General features: G+C 38.5%; 3 protein-coding genes across 3 annotated transcripts; all 3 read right to left on the bottom strand.

Moving 5' to 3' along the window:
• Positions 1 to 1,033: 1,033 nt before the first annotated feature.
• LOC131332889 (cytochrome P450 89A2-like) lies at positions 1,034 to 2,760 on the bottom strand. The gene has a single exon (XM_058367200.1). The coding sequence runs from the start codon at positions 2,741 to 2,743 to the stop codon at positions 1,034 to 1,036; it is 1,710 nt and encodes a 569-aa protein (XP_058223183.1). The 5' UTR covers positions 2,744 to 2,760.
• A 7,041-nt stretch (positions 2,761 to 9,801) lies between these two features.
• LOC131332361 (uncharacterized) lies at positions 9,802 to 20,767 on the bottom strand. Its single transcript, XM_058366545.1, has 4 exons — positions 20,453 to 20,767; positions 18,014 to 18,421; positions 10,408 to 10,645; positions 9,802 to 10,301 (listed from the first exon to the last, which is right to left on the bottom strand). The coding sequence occupies exons 2-4, from the start codon at positions 18,071 to 18,073 to the stop codon at positions 9,802 to 9,804; spliced, it is 798 nt and encodes a 265-aa protein (XP_058222528.1). The 5' UTR covers positions 18,074 to 18,421; positions 20,453 to 20,767.
• On the bottom strand, positions 18,547 to 19,293 carry LOC131332362 (uncharacterized). Its single transcript, XM_058366546.1, has 2 exons — positions 19,076 to 19,293; positions 18,547 to 18,966 (listed from the first exon to the last, which is right to left on the bottom strand). Exons 1-2 carry the CDS (start codon positions 19,214 to 19,216, stop codon positions 18,754 to 18,756), a joined length of 354 nt encoding a protein of 117 aa, XP_058222529.1. The 5' UTR covers positions 19,217 to 19,293; the 3' UTR covers positions 18,547 to 18,753.
• Positions 20,768 to 22,151: the final 1,384 nt, after the last annotated feature.

The raw sequence follows: 22,151 nt of genomic DNA, 5'->3' as shown, positions 1-22,151 counted from the left end.
TTCGGTTACCCATCTACAGCCCAGTCGTTGAGCATCTCAGAATCGTACCCCACTTACCCGAGCCATCCCCGAGGTCCCGCACTTCGTCGTCTTCTCCAATTGTCCGAAAATCGTCCGGAACCATTACCCGCTTTTTTGGCCAAAACCGAGGTATTATAATCCTCTTCTACCTCTCCCTAAGTGTATTAATGTACTAATATGTTAGTTTTTATGATTAGAATTGAAATTGGAATCGAATGAATGAAACCAGGTTTTTCAAAAATTCATTGTTCATTGTTCATTGTTCATTGTTCATAGACATGGTTACTATTCACGTTTTTAGTGCTGTTCATACCGGTTGGTTTTTTAAAAGTAGACACCTAAATTACAGCTTTTCCCTTTATCTATTTAAGGGAAGGATTCGGGCCCTCATGCATTGATAACATATTAAAATTAGCCTCTGAAATTTATTAAGGTTATGTTTCGGCCCTAAAAGTTAATAATATGTTTTGGACAGTAATATCCTAAATTAGTCAATGTCCTCATTTTAATCTAATGAGTTATGAAAGCTACTAAATTACTATTTTACCTAGTCCGGAAAAGAGAACTAGGTAAATAGTGTTTCCAATGTATAAAATTGCACCTTTAGATTTTTATACTATAAGTTACTGAATGGATTCAAATTAAGTGAAAGCTATTCGAAACCAACCCAAGAACCTAGGTCCAAACTAGCATCTATGTACAACAATAATAAATCCATAACAGTTTAATCAACAAACAAAATATAGTTCAATGCGAAACCAAGCATAGCAATTGATATTGTGCGAGTAAGTAAAACACGTAGTGTTTTATGATTAGGCCAACACCCTTAAGGTTTGTTGAACAAGTAAATTAGTTATAGTTTTTACCAAGCATTGCAATTCAATGAGATACTCTTTTTAATTCCAAAAATTTAAAGCAAAACTAACAAATACGGAATAAAAAATTTAACAAAGAAAGGAAAAAAAAAAAAAAGTCAGCTAGCTACTTCTTTTTTTAATTCAAACCCACCCAATCAGTCTATTATCCTTGGGGAGATGTGCGCTTTAAGTGGATTCTTCATGATCATGGTGAAGTCTTGTTTCTCACTCAAATCAACATCCTCCCCATCCTCAACTTCCCACTTGAAATCCCTCACCAGATTTGCCACAAAATACTGCTGATGCAACAGAGCCATGGTAATGGCCGGGCAAACCCTCCTCCCAGCTCCAAAAGGCATCATCTTGATCCCTTTCACTCCTTTCATATCAAACTCTACCTCCCCACTCTCATCGCTCAAAAACCTCTCGGGTCGGAACTCCATCGGATCCTCCCACTCGCTCGGGTCCCACCCCATCTCCGCCACGGTGAAGTTCACCATCGCGTTCGTGGGTATGCGGTACCCGTCCAGCACCGTGTCCTCGGTGACTGCCCGAGGCAGTATGAAGTGCCCGGGCGGATGCCGCCTCAGGGTCTCCAGCACTATGGCCTTCAGGTAAGGCATCTTCTCTAGATCCCCCGTCTTGATCTCTTCATTGCCTTTCACCACTAGACTGATTTCCCTAGCTAGCTTTTCTTGTATCTCTTGTTGCTTCACTAGGTTAGCCATGGCCCACTGCAATGTGGTCATGGATGTGTCCGTACCGCCGTTCAAAAACTCCGAACACAGACTCACCATCTCTCCGTCCGTAAACTTTCTCCCTCCGTGCTCTTCAGGAAGCCGAATTTCAAAAAGGGTATCGACGTATGGCACAATATTCTCAACGTCATCTTGGTGGGTTTTTTTGGTTCGAGGGTCGGGGGTGTCTTCTTGGTGGGTTTTTTTGGTTCGAGGGTCAGGGGTGTCTTCTTGGTGGTTTTCGATCTTCTTGTTGTTCATCCTCTCTTGACGTTGTCTTATAAGCGGAAGGATGACATTTTCTTGATTACGCCGGATCTCGAAAAGCTCTCTCCAAAGCTTTCGAAACACAATCTTTCCCAGCCTCGGCATGAAATTTAGCACGTTGAACCTAATAAAATTCGTAAGAATCGGACGTTGTGCCGCCTCGATCTCTCTAACGGCCGTTTCTTCAAGCTTTTCTCCGAAACATATATAAACAAGTAAGCAGAACACAGCATGCTGGAAGTGATCTTGGACTAGGATGGCTTTTCCCTTTGCCGATTCGGCTTCCGCCTGGAGTTTCTCCCTCAACACACTGTATGCCCATTTACGGCCGTTCGCGAACAAATGTAACCTAGACGGGTGCAAAAAGGACGCTAGGTTTTGGCGAAGCACCCTCCAGAGGGGGCCGTAAGCTGCGGAGCTCACGGTGTGTTGGTTGCTGAAGAATATCTTGGTCGCCTCGAGGGCGGGCGGGCGGCTGGCAAAAACAGCGGCGTTCTGGACAAGGGCGCGGTGGGCGGCGCCGTGGCTGGTTATGAAGATGGCGGGGCGGGAGCCGATGTGGAGGGTGACGATGGGGCCGTACTTGGCGCGGAGGCGGCGGAGGACGGGCTCTAGGTTGGAGAAATCTTGGGAGGACTTGAGGAGCCACAGCAAGTTTCCTAAGAAAGGTATGGTGGGAGGGCTTGGGGGGAGTTTTAGTTTGGTGCGGAAAAGATTGAGGAGGGAGTGGAGAGAAATGCAAATACAAAGAGATACAAAGAGTAGAAACAAAATCCCCATCAACGCTCGATTAAGGGTTCTGGTTCTATGGACAGGGTGTTGAAAGAAGGAGCATTTGAAGGTCTGTTGCTTGTTTTGCATGAGAGAGAGAGAGAGAGAGAGAGAGAGAGAGAGAGAGAGAGAGAGAAACGCTTGGTTTATTCCTCAAGAACATAAATCTGTTTAGTTTTTTCACTAGGAAACGTCACATTTATTGTGAAAGTTAAACTAAGGGTAGTTTTGGACCAATAAGTCATTTTTATTTTTATTAAAAAAAATTGCATTTGTTATTTTTGTGTTAAATTTTTGTGGATTATTGATTCGTCCCTACGAAAGAAATCGGAGAAGTAAAAAACTATAAATTTTTGTAGTTTTTCGTTTTTTTAGTCGAAAAGAATCAATAATTCACAAAAGTTTGACGCAAAACTAATAAATACAAAAAAAAAACAAGCATTGTGCCTATATATTCTACGCACGGGACAAAGAAAATCATAGGTGTTTTCTTTTAGCTTCGTGTATGTAATGGGTAGAACGCTAGTCGATAAAAAAGTTTGTTTTGTTTTGTTTCCAGCCCCGTGTTTGATAGGGATGACAATTTGGACCGAACCGATGGGTATCCTAACCGATAACCGAAATTTTTTCCGAACCATAACCCAAAATTTCCCCATGGATATGGGTATGGTTGAGGCCTTACATAACCGAACGGGTATCGGTTCGGTTATGGTTCATTTGCTACCCGAATCGAACTAAAAATACCCTCAATATCTCACACACAAAAACACTGTTTGATGCACGCTAGCTTTGTTCCTATTATATGCATTGAAAGACATATGTGTGGTGGGTAATGAGTTTGGAACACCATTTAGCAGTGCTCTAGGAGTATAGAATAATTTTTTTTCATATTCACACCTCCTCTCCATCTCACTCTCTCTCCCCCTCACAAACATTCCTCTCTCTCTACCACTTTCCCACGCTTCTCTCTCTATTTCTTTATTTTTTATAAACGAAAAAAATAAAAAATGTAGAAAATTAAGATTGAAGGTTTGGAAGCTTTTGAAGAAAAAATACATTTGCTTATAGTATACACTAGCGTTTGAGTCTGTTCGATGTACTGGGCTAAAAAAAAACCAATGTGATTTTTTTATTTCGTGCATTAAACGGGCTCAAACGCTAGTTTAAAGTGTAATTAATAGAATGAATGTAGGGCAGAGAGAGAGAGTGATCAAAGCTGCCCCCTGTCAAAGTAGAGATCTAGAATGACCACTGTGGCTGTTTTTGGGCAGCCATAATTTGCCCCATTTTCTTGTTTCTCTTTGGTATTCAAACTATGCATAACAATTAAAGAAACAACTCTTGTTATGACAATAATAAATACTCTCAATAATCTCTAATGCTCATATAAACTGAACACCTAAAATAAAACAAAGTGACATATTCACAAAATAGATAGCATTAGCATGCTACTCGAAATGCTGTAGAAGTATATTTCATCAAATTCAATCTTTGCTTCAGTACCATAGCTACCTGCAAAACAAGACATAAGAGAATTTAATAGTTTGTTAGTATAGTATTAAATTGAACTAAAAAATAGTTGAATTGGTACGAGTGAACTAAATCAACAGCCCACCACATATGTAAGAAAATGACGGTTGAGGACATATTTTGATAATTAATACCCGTCAATGACATTTTCAGCATTAACAAATGTTCTTAGTTTGTCCTTGAAGGGTATTAATTATCAAAACACGTCCTGAGCCGTCATTTTCCCTAAATTTTTATATAGAAATTGGGGAGGGAAAAAAAAGCAATTGCCGACATAATAACCGCACTGAAATAAGGAATTCCACTGAAAATTGAAAACAAATAATTGCACCGAAAACAAAACAAATCTAAAAGAATTTACTTTGCAAACCTTTTTAAAGAAAACTAAACAGTACAAAAGTAGTGTCTTGCATGCGCTAATTCTTTCTTCACTCCTTTAATGATGTCTGTGCCAATTATGAAAACAAAAAGTCGAAACAATTCCGTTAATTAGGAGAGAGAGACTGTGGTATTAAAGAAAGAGGCAAGAAAAGTGCATGAATACAATTTTTTAATTTAACCTTTGAACAGTTGATGAGAACTTAAATCCAACGTTGCAGTGAATTGAGCAATCGCTTAATTCAGTGGAGTTCTTGAACACAGCCTCTTACTTTCAAAATCTGGATAACAAAAAAATCGAAAACAATACTGTTAATTAGGAAAGGGACTGTGGGGGGAAGTGAAGTTACATGACAAAGATAGAGCGGTGGACTTACATTCACGTATGGATTGATGTGTAAACTTCCCCTTTTGGCTTCATAGCGCCCAATTGGGGGCAACTTTTAAAAGTTTTTGTTGGGTACAAATTAAAATTGTGAGGACTACAGAAAAGGAGAAGTGAGGAATTCATGGAAAAAGTGGGGAGAGGTTGCATGAGAAGGAGAAGTTTTTCAGTGCCGAGTGGGCATGGGTCACGTGGTGCCGAGCACCATCTTGGCTGTCTAAACGTGTTTTGGACTGTTTAAATCTGTTTAGGTAACTTTTTAGTGTAAAATTATCAAAATACTCTCTCAAGTTCAAACAGATCTGAGCCGTCCAGAACATGTTTGGATGACCGAGATGCGTACTCGGCACCACGTGGCCCTTACCCGGTCGGCACTGAAAAATTTCTCCATGAGAACTCGGCACCACGTGGATGAATTTTTTTTTATTTTTCCTCTGTTTTGTTTTCGTTTGTTTCCGAAACTGTCTTGTGAGTCTTGAACGCGCATGGGAGGTGGGATTTTTGGTTTTGGGTGGTGGAACAAGTGTAAAGGGGTGGTTTTATTTTTATTTTTACTGTTTTAAATACAAAATTCAGGAACTGTCTTGTGAGCAAGGTTATGAATACCGTATCGGACATAGTACCGATTTTGTTATTGGTACAGTACGTACCAATACCGATGTCTTATCGGTTACCGTTTCGAATTTATCGCTAATGTATATATTTTCCAAAAAAGTTATACTTCTACACTAAAATTTCATTTACATAATCCAACATTATACTACCCAAGGAAAATTACAGTGCAATAATTGTTTAAATCTCACAATTTTTAGCAATAAAAACATGTTATTTAAAGGGAACATAAAATACTCCGTCCTTAATAATGTAGAGATATCACGCTTATTATAATCGACCATCCTTTATTCAAGAAGATCACAGCCGTCCAAATTTTGCACGGTTGCCAAGCTCCCTCTGACTAAAGCACGTGAAGTCGTTCTCATTCTCTAAGAGCATCCACAGTGGAATAAACAAAACAAAAAATTGTTAAAGTTAGCAATATTGGATTAAAAAAGTGCTCACATTGGAATAACCAAACCTAACAACCTCTTAACAACTCATCAAATTTTGGCTCTTCAATAATCAAAACTAGCAATATTTTGTCAATAACCAAATTTTATCTTTCAATCAAGTACACCAATATTACACAAAAATCTTTTGTCTTTCATTCTCTCTCTCTCTCTCTCTCAACAATGTTTTCAAAAAATAATTTTAAAAAACTGTAACTTTCAGATTTTTTTTTCTGTTTTTTTCAGAATTTTTTTTTTACAAAAAATAATTTTTTCAAAAATAATAAAAACTATAGGTAAAGAAAGTTTGTTTTTCAAAATTCTGTTTTTGAAATTTCAAAACTCTTTTATAGAAAACTGTTTTTTACAAAAAAATCTGTTTTTAAAAAATTGTATTTATAATTTTTTAAATTTCAAAACTATTTGTGTAAATATAATTCTTTCAAAATTTCTCAAAATTGTATTTACAATTTTTAAGTGAACAAAGTGTGTTTTTTGAAAAACTTTTTTTTTAACTGTTTCTAACATAAATTATTTTTTTTCCTTCAAAAATCACGTTTTCAAAAATATGCATGAAATAAAGAGAAAAAGTTTGGAGGACCCATTGGTTTTGATTATGGGCAAAAAATAACCAATGTGGGATTTGACATTGCTAACTTTAGCAACTTCTAAATGGATAATCAAAATCTAATGTGACATGTTTTGATTATTCATATGGGGAATTTGGAGGCCAATCCCAAAAAGTAGGTTTGGACTTAATTTAGTCTTGACAAAAATATTCCTTCTTTATTTTAGTCATTTTTCTTAACTTTTCATGCATTTTTACTATTTTGCCCATTCTTCTCAACTTTTTGTGTACATGTCAATTTTTAGTAAAATTTATTTTTTAGAATCAACTCCTGAGTCTTGACCCATATTATTTCAGACAAAAATACCCTTGGCTATGAGAACTGTCAATTCTCATAGCTAGCTAACCTAATATTTCGAACAAAAATATCCCCGTCAGTTCACATAACCCGAGTTAACATATTATTTTGGACGAAAATACCCCTGAATTATGATTATGAGAATTGGGACTATGAGAGCCATATTTTTAGAATCAATTCCTGAATCATATTATTTCGAACAAAAATACCATTGGTTATGAGAACTGCCAAGTCTCATAATCAGTTCTATGAGAACTACTCAGTTCTCATAGAGAATTGGCTATGTGAACTGAGTTATGAGAACTGTCAATTTTCATAGTCAGTTCTATGAGAATTGGCTATGAGAATGTTCTCATAAAAAACTACCTTTGTGAACTGGTTATGAGAATTGGACTATATGAACTGGCTATATGAACTGAAAAATACACAGTTCATATAGTTTTACCATATACTAAAATGCACAATTCTCATACAACATATATAGTTCTCATAGAAATTATACGATTCTAATTGATTGTTCTCATGGACAATACACAGTTCAAATAGCCTCACCATACACTAAAATACACAGTTCTCATAGACAAAATATAGTTCTCATAAACACTTTTCACAAAAAAATACTTAATTCTCACAGAAAATACACAATTCTCATAGAAAATACATAATTCTTATAGATAGTTTACATGGACGATACACAGTTGTCATAGAAAATACACAATTCTTATATAAAATACACAGTTCTCATAGAAAATACACAATTCTCATAGAAAATACTTAGTTCTTATAGATAATTTCTATAAAAAAAACACACAGTTCTCATAGAAAATTTACACACGAACAAAAATTGAACAAAAACAAAAAAGTAATCAAAATCAAATATAGTTATAAATATTCCCACCGCACACACTGAAATACACAGTTCTCCATGAGAATTGTCAATTCTCATAATTAGTTCTATGAGAACTATCTATTCATAGAACTGGATATGTGAATTAGTTATGAGAATTGCCAATTTTCATAGTCAGTTCTATGAGAACTATCAATTCTCATAATCAGTTCTATGAGAACTACCAATTCTCATAACCAATTCACATGACCAAAAATACACAGTTCGCATATCTCACCCCACACCAAAAAACAAATGCATGTGCCATTCAGGAAAATGCAAGAGTTATTGGAGGATCAAACTCAATCAAATAAACCATCCTTGAAATTCAGGAAAATGCCATGTATTAGAGGATCGGTGAAAGCAAAAAGTTGAGAAACGTCTAAAATGTTGGATCAAGGTGACGAGCCATGTAGCTTTGAAGTTGTCACTGTAACTATCCCACGACCACTTGTGATCTCACCTCCCACACGGCCATAGGCCCACAAGGTTGGAGAAGTCTTCAGAATGCCGCTGCCGCCGATGAAGTCTTTAGAATTCCATTGAAGCACTTCTTCAAGCGCGATTTCAGCACGGGCTTGGCCGACGATTCCGTGTGCCGGTGCTAGCCATGGCCACCATCGTCGACGATTCTCAAGATCACCACCGCTCGTGCTGTCGTACAGTCGCCGGTGTCGTCCTCAGTGAAGGAGAGGAGCTGGCGCTGCTTGATGTAGTGGACCTCGGCGTCGGTAAGTCTGCCATTTTTGAACGAGGATGGTGCTGGTGGAGAGAAAGAGAGAGAAAGGAGGTTAGGTGGAGAGAGGAGGAGGAAGAAGAGGATGAGGGGAGAGAGAGAGAGAGAGGAGGTTAGGTGGAAAGAGAGAGTTCTTCCTCTTCATCTCAGATTTGACTGAGATCGATATTTGGATAGGGGAGGGGTGGGGTGGGGTGGGGTGGGGCAAAAAAGGTACACGCAACTTAACCGAGCCAATATTGGATGGGTAAATTATTTAGGGTTGTGATGAAACCGAACCTAAAAATTAGGAGTTGCCTCTAATTTTCTATATTCATAGTTGTTTATTCCACTGCTGATGCTCTAAAGCCCTGTTCGGCCAAAAAATTGAGCCAGGCTTATTGGCTTATCCAACAAAAAGCCATTTGCTTACCCCTCCTAACACACAACCCCACCCCCCGACCCCACCCCTTCTTCCCGAAAATACCCCCGGCCCAGAAATACCCCTCTTGCAACATTTTAACTTATTTCTATTTTATTTTACTTGGATGTCTGTATTTCATTTTTCTCTTGTATTTATTTAATATTATTTTATTGTTCCGAGTTTCAATCCGGTTAAATCAGTGGAGAGATCTTGTTTTGTTTATCATTTTATCTTTAATGGTCATAATGAATTTGTGGCTCTAAGGCCTTTTAACGAGCACCCTAAGGCTCTTTTTTTAGTTCCAAATTTCTCTTAGGGTGCTCATTGAAAGACCTTACAAACTTTAATTATGAATCAAAATTTAAGATAAAATGATTAGAAAAAGTATTTCTTTGCACCAGTGTAGACAGATTGAAAATTGAAATACTTCATTTCTTAACGAATTTTTGGAAATCGGAACACATAAATAATGTAAGAAAATAAACAAGGAAAAAGATATCAACAACATTATTTTAAAGTAAAAAATGTAGAAATCAGAGAAAATGGGAACCGATGTTATCGGCTTCTTGATTGTTTTGACTCCCCTTCACATACCAACAAGATTATAATGCCCTTACACAACAACTGCAATACAATCGAAGGGAAACAAAATGAATGTTTCCATTTTCGAAACAAAGGGAAACCCACCAACCCGCTGAAAAAAGAAAAGAAAAGAAACCCACCGACCCCACTCCGCACTTGGCGCATACACCATACCAATTTCCATACACACATTAACATTTCAACATTTGAACTGAAGGCCAACCAGAAGTTCATTGCCACTCACATTTGTTGCCTTGTCACTATTGACAATTTTGGTTATCCAACTCCATTACCACGTCTTCGTAGTCTACGCAGTGCTCTCCTAATATTATTCCTCACGTCATTCATTTCTGGAACATTATCTTCGTCAACAATGTCGTCCCTTTCGTCCAATCTATCTTCCAACTCCGGGTCCTCATCTGGCAAGTCCTCGAACGCATATTCATAGGCCGAGCTTACAAGAGAGAAGAAGTTATCAGGTTCTCTATCCCTACGGATGTAATTATGAATTGCCATCGACGCCGACACAGGGTCCACCTGTGTTGACATTTCATACCACGGCATGAGGGCTAGGAAACCAAACCTATTTTTCCAAACGCCAAACGTCCTTTCAATGATACTCCTCAGCGATGAGTGTGCCCTATTAAAGTGCTTTCCATCATCGCGAGGTTGTCGCTGACCCCGTCTAAATTCAGCTTGGTGGTACCTAAACCCTTTGTAGGGAGCAAGATAGCTCGGCCTGTTGGGATAACCAGCATACACTAGGTAGTATTTTCCTGTACAAGTCGTACACCAACATTTTTAGAAAATTGAACAATGTAATAATATATAAAAAAAATCATGCCAAACTCCTATGCGGCGTAAATGGAGCTACATTATTACCTGGTTCTGGTTTAGGGAAACGATATCTTGGATTCAAGACACATCGCTTGAAGATGCTATAATCATGATAGATCCCCTCCCATCCAGCTGATGCAAACACGAAAGTAAGGTCGAAATCGCAGATGGTCATTATATTTTGGGTTGCATAACCCTTTCGTGAAAAGAACCTCTTCTCGTCTTCCTTCTTCTTGCATCTTATCATAACATGGGTCTCATCTATGGCCCCAATACAATTTCCCTGCAGCAATAAAAGAAAGTGTAAACCGATTCACGAACCCTCTGTGCAAAGACACGGTATCATAACATTACCCAAACAAAATGGAACACGAAAGATAACTCACCTTGAATGGTTTATAGAAGTCGCGTCTATCCAAGTACTCATGAGTCTCATGTTGGTTTCTCGTTGGCTTTAACTTATCAGCAGTGAAACCTCTCCTCATGCACGCCAATATTTTGTGCACATGTCTGCTCACAGTGTCGCCCGAGTGTTGAAACCTCTCATGTGTTCTCCGGTTTGAGTGGCCCCTCAGTAGATGCATGAACATTGCAAAACTCTCGAAGCAGTCAACTCCATCCTGTTTCATTCGAGAAGAACTCCAACCATAGGTTTGTTGAAGTTCTATGACTATTTTTGCAAAAGTGTCTTTGGGCATGCAAAGCTCAAGTTGAAACCTCTCATCACGAGCATTAATTAGCTCATGCAAATAAGCTTTACCCGACAAGGGGCACGTGTGGAACCGTAGCCTCTGCGGCCTACGTAGGATTTATATGGCATGCAACAATGCTACGGTCAAAAGGTCAACCAACAATTCGTCCTCGCCAAATTCGGCATAAAACTCGTCGGCCAGGATCGAGTACTCAGAGTTAGCGTCATCTTCAAGCACATTAGTACTTGAACCGGCATTTCCATTGTTGTTGTTCATCCACTCCCAATTGTAATATCCGGCCTGCGGCTCGGTTCCATGACCTCCAATGTTGTGACTTTGCCGAAAGTCAGAAGATGCATACAAGTGAGGCGAAGAAATGTACTCTGCCACAACTTCTTGAACACGTGAAACATTGTCACTTGGTCCTGCGTCGCCTTGCCCGGTATTGGCAAACCTGTTCACCCATGACATGTTTTCGTACCCCTCACAATTTTCGTATACCTCGTTCGATTGTTGATGTGCTATAGGATAATTGTGGTTGGGAAGTTCATTCCCTCCGTTCCCGGAGTAAAAGTTGGGATAATTTTCTTGGTAAACTCCAGTTTCCAATAACCTCATAAAACTACCAAGGTCGAATGTCCCCCTTCCAATGTCGTCTGCACTCCCACAGTTTCCTCAACTTGGATTATCCATAACCCCTACGAACAAAGACAATCCGTTGTTGAAGAACAAAATTTAAATTTAATTGTTGTTGGGAAATGATGGTACAATTTTGTTAACCTAAGAAAAAAGATGATTTGCAGGAAAAGTAGGACAACGGCTGTGACCTGAAACAAGATCAATGCATCAATTGCTTGATCACTAGCCAATTGAAGGGGGAAAAAAAGCGTAAAACATAAATAACTTGCGTTAACAGTGACCAATATTTTTTAAACTGCCAATTATGAAACACACAAAGTGGGCCGTTTCTTTGGCTGTTTTAAAATAGTGAAGGGAATCTTATACATCAGTAATCCCATTGGAAGATAATGACAGGGATTAAAATAGGGAGATTTTTGCAAAGGTCCACTATAGCACTTTCCAAACCCTTTAAGTCCACTTCTAAATTCTAAAACCCCTTAAGTCCACTAATCTATTAGTAAGGATATAATAACCCTGCTTAGTCTAATATACCCCTGCTTTCAAAGCCCGTTTTTTCCTCCATTTCAAAAAGATTCATTTTTATCCCATTACAAAACCCATCCCCACTCCCCCACCCCCCCTCCTTTTCAAAACGAACCAGACTCTTCGGGAGAAACCCTAGGCGATTTGCTCCTCCACCTCACTAGATCGTCGTCGCCCTTCTTCATCGTCGTCAGCCCTTCTTCGTGGTCAGCCTTCTTCGTTGTCAGCGTCAGTCGCGTTCGTTCACCAACGATACCAACGATCGCACCCATCGCTGTCATCATCACCACCACCCACCTTCCGTCACCATCGCATCCCGTCCTGCCTCCCCAATCTCACATCGGCTTCATTCCCACCGCCCTTTCCCACCGTCGACTTTGTTGCCACCGTCACCGTTGTTTTCAACACAAACAAGTAAGTCAAGTTTAGTTTAGGGTTGAACATATAAGGTTATTTGTTCCTATTTGTGCATATTTGGTTCGGTTAGGGTCTTGGATGAACTTATGGAATCATATAATGTTATATATGAGCTTTTGAAATTATTTCATTGCAGTGGAAGAACATATGATACTATATGTTTACATCGGATTCTTTAACATATAACCCTAATTACGTACAGATTGTAATATAATTAGGTCAAGTTCTATGTGCCGTGGGGGCTCCGCCCCCATACCCCCGGGCTGAACCACTGCTGAAGGTTGTCTGCACCCTTAACAGTGGAATCATCATATATGGTTATATGTACATATCTATGTAATTTATATTTTTACTCGATTAATTTGTGTGTTTAACTGACATATATGGTTATATATCTAAACTTGTTCTCTACATGTTATAGAAGCTAGTCAATGAGGCCGCTGCGCAGACCAATTCAATATAGGTAATGGACAATGGAGTAGGGTTTTGATTGTTTAAGTGACACATATGGTTATATGTGAGTCTCTGTACTTTGTAAATTCAAAAATAGAGAACATATAAAGTTTAGTATTTGGATTGTTTAACATATGTGATTATTTATCTATAGAATGACTAGAGTCGTTTGAAGTGGAGTTAGGTGCTTTATTAATAACTTCCTATTTCAAAAATGGTAGTCCAATTGCACTGAAACTGATTTTTTGCTGGCTTTGGAATGTTTTTTGTACTTTTTTTAAGCTACTGTTGAGTAACATATATGGTTATATGTTTATAACATATAACATTGTAATGTTACATGTTATCGCGTAATATTATATGACGTTATATATTCTCATTTTGGTTGTTAATATATATCATTTGTTCTGGTTGTCATTTTATTCTGTGAATATATATGGTTATATATCCAATGTTGTACCCTATATCATGTTATCATATGGTTACATGTGGACTACTTTAATATGATTATATGGTTATATATTCAGATCTATTAGACCGCTGCGCGGACCAATTCAAGAAGATAAATTTAGTAGTTTTACTAGTTTTCATGTATAAATGTATTAGTTTTATTTGTACATATAATTATATTTTAAGAAAATATAGTTTGTTCTCTGTATATGAGACACATATGATTATATATCCAATTATGTACCCTGTATTATGCCATCATTCCTAATATATATGGTTATATGTGATTTTTTCTGTTATAGTATATCATGAGACATATAACATTTAGATTTTCGTTTGACAGCCGATATCATGAAACATATATGATAATATACGAATTCTTGAATCCTTTTTTTAACATATAAAGCTATATGTTTCCATTTGTTTAACTTTTTTCTTAAATGTGCAGAAATGACGAATTCAAACGAAATAGGAGTATGGTTTCATGAAGTTCCTAATCCAATTTATTGCAAATTGGAGTATCACCACAATGACACCGTGATAATGGAGTTTAGGATGAACTCCAACCTCAGAAGAGCCCTTCACATCAAATCTTTCTACCAAAGGTACCTAATTGTGTTGAAGGGGCACATTAGGATCGTTGAGCCTGACAAGATAGCCAAGAACATTAGATTTAGAATTTTAATTTGGTTAAAGTCTTTTGGTGTAATTTCTTTATCGTATTTTCATATTGCTATTCAGAAAACTCTGAATCCATTTTGTAGATCAATCGATCAAATTTATAACTATGTAGTTGAACAATAGCAGACCCTGAATCCATTTTTTATTTATTTTGAACACGGATGTTTTGATTGGCGGATGTAATTGTTTCAATGATTGTTACTAATTGTTAAAACTCAAACATGTATATACATGAACATATAACCATATATGTTACCATAACCATATATAACTATAGACAATCTTATATGAATTGGTCCGCGCAGCGGCCTAACAAATCTGAACATATAATGTTAACACTTGAACATGTATATGCATGAACATATAACCATATATGTTACCATAACCATAGACAACCTTATATGAATTGGTCCGCGCAACAGCCTAACAGATTTGAACATATAATGTTATCTATGCAACGGCAGAGCAGGTGAGATCTAGAATGTAGAGAGAGAGAGAGAGAGAGCGCGCGCGCTGTCAAAATTCAAAAAAATAAAAAAAATTGAAAAAACGTCGGCAAGGACATTTTTGTCTTGTATTAATTCCTTTTTAGCTTGACAAGGGCCCAGTTTGGCAATACAAAAAATGAAAGAGAATAAAAATATATTTTTTAGTCTAAACCAAACAAGACCTTTGTCTGAGTGGACTTAGTGGATTACAAACTTGAGAGGTGGACTTGGTGGGTTACAAACATGCTATAGTGGACCTTAGACCAATTTTTTAATTAAAATATGACATTCCTCCAAGTTGGGTATCCCACATTTTCGTCAGACTATAGCAATTATGAAACAAACATACTGGAAAACGAGACCCTAAATTAGATGGAATTGCAAGGTAATGCGTCGATCATCAGATTGTTGTGCAGGTGTGATGTGAAGCAACGTGGAAATGAAATTGAAGAAAAAAATTGGTAGTTCCAATCTTGAATTGCATGTGATAGTTTAACCATAACAAGAAAAGAAAAATGTATACCAAGTCGAACGCAATTAAAAGGCCCAGTTCTGATCTTCACCTGTACGGTTGACGATATCCGTGGATGTGTGGACAAATGTCCTCTGAAAATATATTACCAAACACAATTTACAATGAACCATCGAATGTAGCAAACCATAGAACACATACTGCCAACATAAATCATAACAATCCAAGTTAACAATCCTAATTTATGAAGTCCAACACCACCAACATAAAAAAAATTCTCAAACATAGTTTCAGGACAAATTAAAAACAAACACAGATAATTATTAGTCATGTTTCCAGTAAGGAATTTTTAAATATAAGGGGGCGGGTGCCAAGGAGGGAGAGTCTTAGTTGGGTTGCCTTGTCTGCGTGACTGTTGTAACATTGCCTTTGTATGCTCCCGTTGAGCGAAAGAAATCCTCTGTTCATCATTTGGCAAGCCGTAGAACACATCCATCTTCATGGGATTAGCGGACAAGTAGTCAACAAGCCACTAATAGACCGGGGGAACGGGTTGTTGTTGGAAATACTCCATTCCACCAAGGATCTTCATTATGTCAACCATGTTACATCCATGCTTAATGACGGATCTGAACTGATTCTGCCTCGAAACCATGGTCTTCAAAATGTTAGCCATGGACTGCGACAGAGCATCTGTTGCGGAACTTGAGGTGCTTCTCCGTTTCGTTCCACTTGAGTTACAACCCGGATATATGGCCATAGCTCTCGGGAAAGGGGGGTGTTTGTACCATGTTCAGATAAAGGGGGGAGCATCTGATTTCGGGTTGAGGGCAAGGGGGGGTAGTTGTTGTACCACGGTTCGAAAAAGGTACAGAAGATGTACCATGTTCATGTTGGGGAAAAGGTGGGGGACTTATTCTAATAGGTTGAGAGAAAGGTGGGGGACTTATTCTACGATGTTGATGGAAAAAGGTTGTGTTTGTGGCAGCATGGTGAGGGAAATGAGGGGTGTTTGTGCCACCATGGTGAGGGACAAATGGGATGCTATGGTTGCCATGTTGAGGGGAAAAGGGATTGGTTATACCACCATATTGAGGGAAAAGGGGGTTGCTAGTACCCTATTGACTGCAAAAGGGGGTCCCCCTACCAGGTCCAGGGCTTGTGCTAGTAGATTCACTACCAATTTCCTCTATGTTATCTAGTCCAACTGTGTTGCCCAGCCCATCCGTATTAGTCCGGTCGTCATTGCTGGTAGCCAACGCTCGACGACCATCTGCATCCATACCAAGGTCCCCCTCCGCTCCGGGAGTGCATTGCATTGAGCCAGTGGCTGTAACTTCTTCAAATACCCTTTGCATCAAGTCCTCGTGGTCCAATGGACGGTCACGAAACTTTGCCACAGATTCATTTTGCTAGGGAGATACACAAAAACAAACAAACATATAGCATGACATAGACAAGTTACCCGAAAAACATCACTGTTGTCAATGTAATGCAGTGGCAAAAAAGGCAGTGGCAAACATGTAAACCATAACAAGAATAATGCACTGACAATATTTTTTAATGCATTGGCACATAAAGCAATAAATAGTTCAGCATACTGGCAAGGTAACTTCATGATAGAGTTCACATACGACATTCACACAACTACAGTCAAAAATGCTAAGGAGAAGTATAATTCTACGGTGAAACAGAAATATGTAGGATAGAGTCTAACCTGGTCAATGACTTCAACTTGTGGGTGAATAAAATTGCATGCATTTTACCATGTTTTATAACCCTGGTGTAAATGTGAGATGAGAAACCAAATGACACTATTGGAAGCCTAAAAAGGCTGCAAAAGGTGAAATGGGGGCAGGGTAATCCAATTGGCATGTGATTTCTGATCCTTGAATGTCATTATTGGTCTAAAATATGTAAGGCATGGCATGGTTCACTGTTTGGCAGGCCAGTTCTGATCCTTCAATGGCATTATTGGTCAAAAACACTAAAGGCATGGCAGGGTTCACTGTTTGGCAGGTCAGTTCTGATCCTTCAATGGCATTATTGGTCAAAAACACTAAAGGCATGGCAGGGTTCACTGTTTCCATGTGAAGACTGGGCAAAAGTAGCAAACTTGAAAGGGTTCTTGTCAACGAACGCCATTGAAAGTGAAGCAAAAGGAACCAAAATATGCACAAACACTGCAAATTACTTTCGCAAAAATAAGCTGCCCTAATTAGTAGTAAGACTTTTTTTGCCAGTTTTGTTTGTCAAATATGAACCTTGGATTGAAATATTTTAAAGGCGATCACATAGTCAGTATTTGATAAGATATTTACGACTCATATTAAATATGCCTCAGTTGTGAAGATTATTCATGCTCAAAGTGTGGGATATGCAATATGATGATCAGAGTTTTTATCCAATGATCGCTATTTAATCTAGTGGGATTATATTTTCCTTGATCACTAGTTCTGTCGAACATACAGGTCCTCAAAGTACATGGAGACAAAACTAAGATGGACCAATGCTTATAAGTATCCCCAAAAAATGACAATTGACAACACACAGCTATGGATAAAATCTAAAATGTAAAGGCCATTTTGTAAAACAATTAAGCAGTGCAAAATATACTCCGCCAAATTATTTTCAAAGCCGCCGTGAGCCACGAAAAAAAGAATTATGGAAAGTGAACAAATACGAGTGGTTCATCAATAAATGCCCTAAATATGAACTGATCGATGCAATGAGTTACAAAAACAAGAACATGAGTTGTTCGCCTTTTGTCATGCACATATGTTATGCAAGCAAAATAAATGAATAAAAGCTTTTGGATTGGAGAAAGTGCTTACCGCAATTAGGTTAGCCCAAAAATGGTCAAGTGCTGTAAAAGTACCCGTGACTGGATTCATACCTAGGCCTGTTGCACTTCTTCTCGAATCAGCTAGTAATATCCATGCCTACCAATCCCGCTTCAAGACGCCATATCGATTCTTACATTGCTTCAGATTGATCACTTCTCCAGTCCTAGCACTGATCTCATTAGAAATGTTGCACAGCGAATTGTTCAAAGTTGTGTCGTTCCTCTACCCTCAGCTTCAATCTCCTTTATGGCTAGCTGTAAGAATAGCCTTGTCATTTATGAATCCTAATTGGCTCTGCCGGGTCTGTATGGTCCGAAAGGCACAACCCCAAGGCGATGACTGCCAGTTGGTGCTACCTTCTCCCTAGGTTCATCCTCTTACGAGGGGACACCATGTCTTCACGTATATTAACGAAGCAAATAATATAACATTATTAGAGTTGAACATGTGCTATAAATCCAATTTAGCCTACAAAATTAAAAGGTAAGGAAGATAGGAGACATAAAACATCAGAAAAAGTATTAACATTTTCGTACTATACACCTTAAGTCACAAGTCGATTACATTAATTTACATCTGGCACATTTACGTAAGACACACTAACATACGGCACATTACAAGGCAAAAGTTGATTACCAATATTAAAACAAAAGGATAACAACTCCATCTATGGAACTACGTGAACAAGTCAGGTTCATCTAGGCGAACTTAAGACAGAGCAACAACACTTAGTCAACACCTATGGCAATCATGACTGTCTGAAGTGTCCTCACTGAGTTGAGAATCTCCCGATTTTTAGCCCTGAGGTTTGCGATGTCTACAATCAACGTAGGGGTGACAGTTGAAAGTTCAAAAGGAACACCATGTGTCTCATTCGGACGTGGGACAGAAGCGTTGCTTGGAAGAGACTCGTCACACCACCCATTCCATTTGTCGCAAGGCTGGTTGTTGTAGTAGAATGTTAGGTTTAATAAAAAGTATTTGTAGGGAACTACTACATTTATGCTGAATTTAACAATGCAAATTTGAATATATTATATGTACACTTACTGGGTTCATCGGACACTTAAAGTAACGACGTCCAGGATTCTCCAATGATCGCGAGATTTTGACAACGCAAGGTCCGGATCCACACCGACCACACACTCGATGCATCCAACCAGAATTGGAGGAGGACATGTTCGAAGCCATTGATTCTGATTTATGTTGGCTCTAACATTTATACAGAAACAAAATTTATAGAATTTTTAGATACTTAATTTTATTTTTCTCTCCACACCCCTTTTGCATTTGATGAAACTACTAACACATCAAATGTTGTAAGTGTCATTTTAGCATCGCTCTGACAAGGGAAAAAATTTGGCAACTCATGTCAAATATTTCCCTGTGGGTCATTTTTTGGAGTGACACCTTCATTCTTTGCCAAAACTTGCTAAATTTACTAAACAATTAAAGAAATACCTAAGTTTCACATAATGGTTGCAGCCTACATCTGAAAATATGTAATTTTCATATGCCAAATTATCACATAAGCCTAGAGACAAAATTTGACATTCCCATTTGTTAAGCCAAGATTGAAGATGCACCCTCGAACAAAGTTTTAGGTTCAGTTTGCATGATTAGTTTTCAAATCGATTTATAACCCAAGGCAGAAAAGGAAAGAAGAAGATTAAAAAACAAAATAAAGTGCTGATTTGTCTACCATTTTCTTTTCACATGGTCAAAAGGGACATAACCCAGAAAAAAAACAACATCATACAAATAAAGTAGGACATCAATAGAGCGTAACCAACCCTTCCACTATTCTGGAATCAAAACAGCAAACTACTAGTCAAACCGTATGAGTCCATTTGTGGAAATTAATTGAAGACAGCCTAAGAAAGAATCTTGAGATTGTGTACCTAGAAACATGATGGGAATGAAATTGTTCCTGTTCTATTCAAAGAATTATGAGGTCCCTAAGAACGGAAATTTAAAAAACATAAAAAATACTATGCTCCAGTAATGAAATATTTGTAGAAATTATGCGTAACAAACAAGGGTTTCGCATAGCGAGTGATATCAACAGCAGAACCAATGGTTTATACACAGATCCAACAAACTATTCCAGAGAGAGTACATAAATTTGCTAGTTTTCATACAAAAACTCTTCAATGCCAGCAAATAATGTAAAATTGCAATTGTGTAGACGGCAAAAATAGAGTTCCAAAAAGGAAAAAAAATAAGTGTTGAATGGAGTCTGGCCTCGGATCGGACATACAATTTTCCCAAAACAATTTTCCAATCATTTTGGTATTAGCTTAGATTCTGAATGAATATCCGTCAGAGTATTCTGAAAAAACTGCGAAGGTCGCAATCATCCTTTCGGAAATACAAACAAACACAAACATTACAGACATCAACTCGGACGAGGGTTTGAGAACTCACTATCGTGTGTGAAAGAGAAGGGGCGTAGGTTGGACGAATACGATCTGCCTCCGAAAAACTCGAAGGTGGAAATTCTTGCTGCTATGTAGGGTTCGCGATCGGAGGGGGGTGATGCCGGAGTTACTGCGCCTGAAGGGATTTGGAGATGGACGGAGGATTTGCTGGGCGGAGGAGATCTGGGTTTTGTGGAGAGTTGGTGAGGGGATCGGAGGGGGTTGATGCTGGACGAGGCGTCTGACGGGATTTGGAAAGTTCCCCCAACTTGGATGTTCTGGGGAGAGTCGGTGATGACTGATGAGGCTTCGAAAGGGTTTGGACTATGTGTGGCTACGGTGAGGAGTAGAGAAGGATAGGGTTCTGTTGGGAAGGCATATAAGACGAATAGCCAGGGTATTTTGGTCATTTTCGTGGTCTACAGTGTGGCTTTTTCAGATTGGCTTTTTTAGCTGAACCAGTGGTGGCTTTTTTTGACAGAAATGCCGGGAAAGCCGGCTCAATTTTTTGTCCGAACAGGGCCTTACTTTCCTCTTCTCTGGTATTAACTTCTCACAAAATACACAACTTCTCACAAAATACACAGTGGAACATGACCTCCATACAAGGTGATGTTGGAAGTTTTCTAGTGACGACGATCTGAAGATGGAGACGAGACGAGGTCATCGGAGAGTACACAAGGTCGCTGGATACGCAGATCTCGAGGATTTTGGGCTACACCAGTGCATACAAGTGTCGTTGAGGCTTGGTTTGGGAAGTAAAATTGCAGAGATTAGGCGGTGAAATTTTCCGGACGAAATCAGCGGTATCGTCATCTTGGCCGAGATTCACCGGAAAACATAGTACACTCCGGTAAGCGCTGGTATTGACGCTGGAACGGAATTTGGAGGCTAGGTTATTGGTTTCAGGCTAATCCGGAAACCAGCCGGTATGAAACGAAATTTACTGCCTTGCTTGTGAGTTGAGAGTCTTAAACATGGGGATTTTTTATTTTGGGTGGAAAACACATGTAAGTTGGTAGTTTTTTTACTGTTTTAAAAAAATAAAAAATTTAGGAACTTGGGAATGAGGATTTGAAGATTTGTAGGACTAAAAACATTCCTATAGGATATAAATAAAATAAAATAGATAGATAGATTGAATTAAATAAAAACATTCCTATTGGTCCAAAACCACTCTAAAGCAAGTGGATATAACTTTTTGAAAAAAAAAACTCCACTCTTTTTGGAGTTCACTGTTCCATTTTGGGTTGTCTATTTTGCAAAGGAAACCAGGGGCCATGTTGTGCCCTCCAAGGGAACCAGGGGTCATGTTGTCTCAGCTTTGTGAGGCCCGTTTAGATCTCGTTCCAATGATCAAAAACGTTCACATTGTAGAGTTCGTCGAGTAGAATAACCTTGCAAACAAAAAGCTCGATCGGATATCATTAAGTGCCTAATTCGAACACATACGACTTTCCAATAATGGAATCTAGTGGATTTGATCCAGTGTTTCGGATCCATTCTTTCAAAATAAAAATGTTTCAATCAAACACTTAATGATATTCGATCGAGCTAATTTTTTACATGGTTATTATACTCGACAAGCTTTACGAAGTGAACGTTTTTGATCATCAGAGCGAGACCGAAGCGGGCCCCGCAAGGCCGGGACAGCACAGCACTGTGTTGTCCCTTAAGGGCACAACATGGCCCCTCGATCTTTTGCA

The sequence above is a fragment of the Rhododendron vialii genome, chromosome 7a (genome assembly GCF_030253575.1).
Source record: "Rhododendron vialii isolate Sample 1 chromosome 7a, ASM3025357v1".
In the NCBI taxonomy this organism is placed as follows: Eukaryota; Viridiplantae; Streptophyta; class Magnoliopsida; order Ericales; family Ericaceae; genus Rhododendron; species Rhododendron vialii.
Note: the sequence above shows the minus strand (reverse complement) of the source record. Positions and strands in the feature narration are given on the sequence as shown.